The following is a 7,500-nucleotide window of genomic DNA, read 5'->3' as shown; positions in this document are numbered from 1 at the left end:
CAACATCCAGAGGTGTGGTTTTTGTGATTTGTGTTGTTGTTGCTGTTTTTTTTTCTTTATTTATTTCTCTTTTTTTTTCTTCTTTTTTTTCTGTCTTGGGAATGTCGGGATTATTTCATTCGAGAAGAGTCAAAGTGATACGGGTGGGTCGCTCGACTAAGACATATAACGTCACGTTATATACAAACATAGGCCAAACTGGAAAAGCGTGTTTTATTAAAAGGCTATTGGAAAACGATTTAAAGATATTCTTAAGGTGAATAAAATTGCTTACTTGGTTGTCTTCTTCTTCTTCTTCTTCTTCTCAACATCCAGATCCCCCCCCCCCCCCCCCCCCCCTTTTTTTTTTCTTGGAAATGTCGCAATTATTTCCTTCAAGAAAAGTCCAAGTGATACTGGTGGGTTGCTCGATTAAGATATATCAAAGTGGATTTTTTCTGTATACAGGTGTATTTAGTTCACTATCAAAGTGGATTTTTTCTGTATACAGGTGTATTTAGTTCATTATCAAAGCGGATTTTTTCTGTATACAGGTGTATTTAGTTCACTATCAAAGTGGATTTTTTCTGTATACAGGTGTATTTAGTTCACAATCAAAGTGGATTTTTTCCTGTATACAGGTGTATTTAGTTCACTATCAAAATGGATTTTTTTCTGTATACAGGTGTATTTAGTTCACTATCAAAGTGGACTTTTTCCTGTATACAGGTGTATTTAGTTCACTATCAAAGTGGACTTTTTCCTGTATACAGGTGTATTTAGTTCACTATCAAAATGGATTTTTTTCTGTATACAGGTATAGAGGTGTATTCATTTCACTATCAAAGTGGATTTTTTCCTGCAGAATTAGGCCAGAAAGAACCTGTTCGTTGTTGTGGTTTATTTGACATGCACCAAGTGCATGCTGCACACAGGACCTCGGTTTATCGTCTCCTCCAGATGACTAGCATTCAGACCACCGCTCAAGGCGTAGTGGAGGGGGGTAAAAAAAAAAAAAAAAATCACGGTGGGACTTTAATCTTGCACGACCACCAGTCCTACCTAATTGTCGCCCTTGTGTCGCGGTCAGTCACCCAACTACACAGCTGGTAGTAGCAGAGAGTCTCTTGGTTGGTAATTAAGGGGTCACGACTTTCCTTCTTAATTCAAACCCTTAATAAAGCTTACCCTCCACCACCGCCACCAATACCCGCACCACCACACCACCATCCACCACCACCATCATCACCCTAGCCACCACCACCCACAACCCTCACCACCACCACACCCACCACCAAACCCACTACCATCACTAATCCTCACCACCCACCACCACCATTCCCACCCACCACCCACCACCCACAAACCCCTGACCCCCAGTGTAGCGGGACCACCGTTGTAGCCTGATTGGCCGATTCACTGACTTTGAGGGATGAATACAAGTTGTTTTGAAAGGATGGAGGGGGGTGGGGGTGGAGTGAGAGGAGAGGGAGGGGCTGGTGGCGGGGTGAGTGTGAGAGTGGTGGTGGTAGGGTAGGGGTGACGCTGGGGGGGGTGAGCGTGGGAGTGGATAAGGGTGGGGGGTTGGGGTGGGGTGGGTGGCTTGGGGGTAGGGGTGGAGGTGGAGATGGGGAAGGAGGTGAGGAGAAGAATGTGTAGATTCACTGACCGTGACGTTCAGTCGTCAGCTGTGAAGCCGTTATTATTAAGGTGGTTGGTGGTGGTGGTGGTGGTGGTGTGTGTGTGTGTGTGTGTGTGTGTGTGTGTGTGTGTTTTCCTCTGGTTTTGTCTGTCTTTTCGTTTTTATCGGCCTCCTTGTCTCTCTGTCTGTGTCTCTGTTTCTGGCTCCGTCTCTGTCTCTGTCTCTCTATCTGTCTGTCTCTGTCTCTGTCGCTATGTCTGTCTGTCTCTGTCTCTGCCTGTCTCTCTCTGTGTCCCTGTCTATCTATCTCGGGGGTGGTGTGTGTGTGTGTGTGTGTGTGTGTGTGTGTGTGTGTGTGTGTTTTCCTATGGTTTAGTCTGTCTTTTTGGTTTAATCGGCCTCCTTGTCTCTCTGTTTCTGGCTCCGTCTCTGTCTCTCTGTCTATCTGTCTGTCTCTATGTCTATCTGTCTGTCTGTCTCTGTCTCTGTCGCTATGTCTGTCTGTCTCTGTCTCTCTGTCTATCTGTCTGTCTGTCTCTGTCTCTGTCGCTATGTCTGTCTCTGTCTCTGTCTCTGTCGCTATGTCTGTCTGCCTCTCTGTCTATCTGTCTGTCTGTCTCTGTCTCTGTCTCTGTCGCTATGTCTGTCTCTGTCGCTATGTCTGTCTCTGTCTCTGTCTCTGTCGCTATGTCTGTCTCTGTCTCTCTGTCTATCTGTCTGTCTGTCTCTGTCTCTGTCGCTATGTCTGTCTCTGTCGCTATGTCTGTCTCTGTCTCTGTCTCTGTCGCTATGTCTGTCTGTCTCTCTGTCTATCTGTCTGTCTGTCTCTGTCTCTGTCGCTATGTCTGTCTCTGTCTCTGTCTCTGTCGCTATGTCTGTCTCTGTCGCTATGTCTGTCTGTCTCTGTCTCTGCCTGTCTCTCTCTGTGTCCCTGTCTATCTATCTCGGGGGTGGTGTGTGTGTGTGTGTGTGTGTGTGTGTGTGTGTGTGTGTGTGTGTGTGTGTGTGTTTTCCTATGGTTTAGTCTGTCTTTTTGGTTTAATCGGCCTCCTTGTCTCTCTGTCTGTGTCTCTGTTTCTGGCTCCGTCTCTGTCTCTGTCTGTCTATCTGTCTGTCTCTGTCTCTGTCGCTATGTCTGTCTGTCTCTGTCTCTGCCTGTCTGTCTCTGTCCCTGTCTATCTGTCTCGGGGGTGGTGTGTGTGTGTGTGTGTGTGTGTGTGTGAGCGAATCAGTAGTAAGGAATAGGAGCAGTTGTAAACTTGTAAACGAGAGTTAAACCCTCCAGTGAATGAATGAATTCGAAATGTCAGTGCACTATACACTATACAGTGCACTGGTACAGCGGTACACACTGCAATACACCACACGCGGCTACTATCATCAACATCGTTCCCTTTCTGCCGAAGCAGCAGCAACAGCTTTTTCGGCTGATTATTGATTCCACAATGACTTCTGTTGTACCGCTACAGAGGTCCCACTCGTCTGACAAGGTTTCAGTTTCAGTTTCAGTAGCTCAAGGAGGCGTCACTGCGTTCGGACAAATCCATATACGCTACAGCACATCTGCCAAGCAGATGCCTGACCAGCAGCGTAACCCAACGCGCTTAGTCAGGCCTTGAGAAAAAAAAGGTGAATAAATAATAGATAAACTTACATAAATAAATAAATAATAATTATAAAATAAAAAAGGTAGTAGTAATAATGATAATAATAATAGATGATAATAATAATAAATAAATAAATAATTAACTAAACAAATAAGACAACAATGATGATAAATAAGCAAATAAATGTAAAACATGAAGACACACATTCACACATACACTCACACATGCATAACAGATATGCACCAAACATGCAGTTTCACATATATGAAAGCACAGTCAAACGTATATGAGCTCCAACACACACACACACACACACACACACACACACACACACACACACACATTACCCTGAACCTCCTCTACCCCCCTCCTCCACACACTCATTTCTAGTCAACTCACAATTTGGAGACGTCTCTGGCACAGAGAGAGACGAAGCCTATTTTCTAGGAGGACGTACCAGCAGCAGGTATTAGCATTTAGTGTCACGCGCCATGCAGTTCAAAGCATGTTATTAAGGAACAATACATGATAATTATAATGTAGATCATTGTAAAACACACGTAAACTATACTCACATTAACACTCACACACACACACACACTTACGCGCACGCTCGCTCGCTCGCACGCACGGACGCACGGTCGCGTTCAAACACATGCACACACATGCACACACGTGCACACACGTGCACGCACGTATACGCACACACACACATTCATTGGGGGGGGGGAGGCGGGGGGGTCTAATATCTAATATCATCATCTTAGATGAACAGACTATAAATAAATAAACGAACGAAAAAGAGTGAAAAAACTTAAACTTTAAAACTACAGCAACCACCGCATTTACTGCTGTGATTACTGCTTCTACAACAGCAACAACAGCTGCTAACTATTACTGCTACACATGCATGCAAATGAACGCGCGCTCTGTCTGTCTGTCTGTCTGTCTGTCTGTCTCTCTCTCTCTCTCTCTCTCTCTCTCTCTCTCTCTCTCTCTCTCTCTCTCTCTCTCTAAGATATGTACAACTTGACGTCAGGTATATCTAGATGTCTTTCATGAGGGATTCGTAGATGTACAACTTGGCGTTAGACATCTATGTGTGTGTCATGATGGTATATAGAGATGTACAACTTGGCGTTAGACATCTATGTGTGTGTCATGATGGTATATAGAGATGTACAACTTGGTGTTAGATATATCTACGTGTGTGTCATTGTGGGTATATAGAGATGTACAACTTGGTGTTAGATATATCTATGTGTGTGTCATGATGGTATATAGAGATGTACAACTTGGTGTTAGATATGTCTAGGTGAGTGTCATGATGTAAAGAGATGTACAACTTGGTGTTAGATATATCTACGTGTGTCATGATGGGTAAAAGATGTACAACTTGGTGTTAGATATATCTATGTGTGTGTCATGATGGGTAAAAGATGTACAACTTGGTGTTAGATATATCTATGTGTGTGTCATGATGGTAAAAAGAGATGTACAACTAGGTGTTAGATATATCTAGGTTTATGTCATGATAGTACAGAGATGTACAACTAGGTGTTAGATATAGCTAGGTGTGTGTCGTGATAGTAAAGAGATGTACAACTTGGCGTTAGGTTATGTCCAGGTTCTTGGCGGATACGAACAGACGTACAACTTGATGTTCAGTTTATCTACCATGATAGATACAAGGTAACAGATGTACAGCTGGTCCCTTGAAACAGAAGACACAAGTGGACACCTTTTTATAATTGCCATCTTCTCCTTCTTCTTCTTCTTCTTTTCAGGTCGACTGCAATATGATCTGACTTGGTTCGTCGTCTCTGCCCACCCCCTCCCCCCCCTCCTCCCACTCCCTGCCGAGGTATGTGTGTGTCTCCGTCTCCCGTTCTCACCCGTCAACAGCTTCAGACAGTGTTCGAGTTTCACGTGACTTATGTGTGGCACCTTGTGGACATGTGATCTGAAACGTTGCCCTCGCCTCGTGTCTTGTGACCCATCTCCTGTACCCTGTCAGCCTGGGGTGATCGGTGCCGGAGGACGTGTCAGGTGGTTTGTGGGGATGTCAGGGTCTTCTTTGGTTTGTAGCGAAGTCAGCGTCTTCTTTGAGTTGTAAGGAAGATCTTCCTTGGTTTGTAGGGAAGTCGGGGTCTTGCTTGGCAACCTCCATGAACCAACGCTGGGTCGGTCCGCAATGTTTGTGCCCAGAAGGAGAGGGTGTCTCAGAACGCTGTGAGCGTGAAGCCGCCACCTGTTCCTCGGCCAGCCTTCACAGGTGTCACCAGTCTGCACTCAGTCCGCCATGGAGGTGAGTGAGGGGCCTCTCGCCGCTTGTTCTTCTGGAACATCGTCATCGTCTCTGCCATCATCAGCAGCATTATCATCATCGTCACCATCGTTATCATCAACGACACTGCCGTCTTGCGCTTACATGAACACCTTCAGCAATTCTTACACATCCAGCTCACTACCACCACCACCGTCTTCTTGCGCCCGCAGCAGCATCAGCATCAGTAGTTCTTCGTCGTCTCAAGGTTTCGTGTCCAACGAGGTCAGCTTCTCAGACATGGCCGCACTCCACACATCGTTCCCGCAGCACCCTGGCCCCTCTCCTGCCCAGCAGGTGACCAGTCTCCAGCAGTGTTCCATGGGTCCGGTCCCTTGCTCCGCGGCGACTGCCGCCATCATGACTTCCGCCGCTCCGGACATCCCCCCTGACACCCCCACTGCCCATGACCCGCGATGCGGAGCCCCCCACCTCCTCCTTGGTGCTAGAAACGGTCCCCCGCCACCACCACCACCACCACCACCACCGCCAGCCTTCACCGCCAGCCTGACCAGTTGCATGGACGCCGCCAGCTACAGCCCGGCGTGTGAGGAAGCCGCCGCCATGTTGAGGGGCGGCGCGGGAGACGAGGAGGACGACCTCCGCCAGACTGTGGCGGACACCCTGTGCCGCCTCCAGCACTCACGTGACTTCCCCTCCTCCTCCTCCTCCTCTTCCTCATCATCCCACCTCCCCCCAGCGAACCGTCAGTGTTCCGCGATGTCCGCCCCCGTGGTGCCCTATGCCCCCAGCCCCGCCCACTTCCTCCGCGCCTCCTCCCACGTGACTCACTCCCCTCCCGCCAGGTTCACCCTGAAGGGGGGTCTGTCGGTGACCTACGAGTCCAGCAAGTATCGGATTTTGAACGCTCCTCCCACTTCCAGGCAGGGTGGTGGTGGTGGTGGTGGTGGTGGTGGTGGTGGTCCCCCCACTTGTTCCGGGGGCTTCTTCCCGCCCCACGCCGCTTACGTGGCTTCCGGTCACGCGGCTTCCGGTCACGTGGGTCCCGGTCACGTGGCTTCCGGTCCTCCCAGCTGCATGATGGAGGATGGAGGAGGAGGAGGGGCAGGGTGTTCCATGCCCCCACCTTCCTCCCTGCCCCCTGTCCCTCTCACCCGCCTCACGTCTCGGCGTCACGGGAGGAGTTTGGGCATGGGCGGTCCTCGGCTTCCTGAGGGCTGTGGGTGAGTGATGGTGTGCTGTGCTGTGGTGTGCTGTGGTGTGGTGGGGGTGTGGTGTGGTGTGCTGTGCTGTGGTGTGGTATGCTGTGCTGTGGTGTGGTGGGGGTGTGGTGTGGTGTGCTGTGGTGTGGTGTGGTGTGCTGTGCTGTGGTGTGGTGGGGGTGTGGTGTGCTGTGCTGTGGTGTGCTGTGGTGTGGTGGGGGTGTGGTGTGGTGTGCTGTGCTGTGCTGTGCTGTGCTGTGGTGTGCTGTGGTGTGGTGGGGGTGTGGTGTGGTGTGCTGTGCTGTGCTGTGGTGTGCTGTGCTGTGGTGTGGTGGGGGTGTGGTGTGGTGTGCTGTGGTGTGGTGTGGTGTGGTGTGGTGGGGTGGGGTGTTGTGTGGTGGGGTGTGGTGTGGTGGGATGTACTGTGCTGTGCTGTGCTGGGGTGGGGTGGGGTGTGCTGTGCAGTGCTGTTCTGTGGTGGGGTGTGCTGTGCTGTGCTGTGGTGGGGTGTGGTGGGGTGTGCTGTGCTGTGCTGTGTTGTGGTGGGTGTTCTGTGCTGTACTGTGCTGTGGTAGGGTGTGGTGGGGTGTGCTGTGCTGTGCTGTGCTGTGCTGTGCTGTGCTGTGGTGAGGTGTGCTGTGCTGTGCTGTGCTGTGCTGTGGTGAGGTGTGCTGTGGTGTGTTGGGCATGGGTGGTCCGCGGCTTCCTGAGGACTGTGGGTGAGTGATGGTGGCGTGGCGTGCTGTGCTGTGCTGTGCTGTGCTGTGCCGTGTTGTGCTGTGC

General features: G+C 49.8%; 1 protein-coding gene across 1 annotated transcript in view; it reads left to right on the top strand.

Moving 5' to 3' along the window:
* LOC143287449 (tumor protein 63-like) overlaps positions 1-7,500 on the top strand; it is a 74,275-nt gene that overhangs the window by 20,763 nt on the left and 46,012 nt on the right. The window contains exon 2 of the mRNA XM_076595442.1: positions 5,016-6,738. Within this exon, the coding sequence (XP_076451557.1) occupies positions 5,531-6,738 (1,208 nt within the window). The 5' untranslated portion in view covers positions 5,016-5,530. The remainder of the gene's footprint in view (positions 1-5,015; positions 6,739-7,500) is intronic.

Source organism: Babylonia areolata, chromosome 11 (assembly GCF_041734735.1).
Source record: "Babylonia areolata isolate BAREFJ2019XMU chromosome 11, ASM4173473v1, whole genome shotgun sequence".
Classification (NCBI taxonomy): Eukaryota; Metazoa; Mollusca; class Gastropoda; order Neogastropoda; family Buccinidae; genus Babylonia; species Babylonia areolata.
The sequence above is the reverse complement of the archived record's forward strand: the minus strand, read 5'-3'. Positions and strand labels throughout refer to the sequence as shown.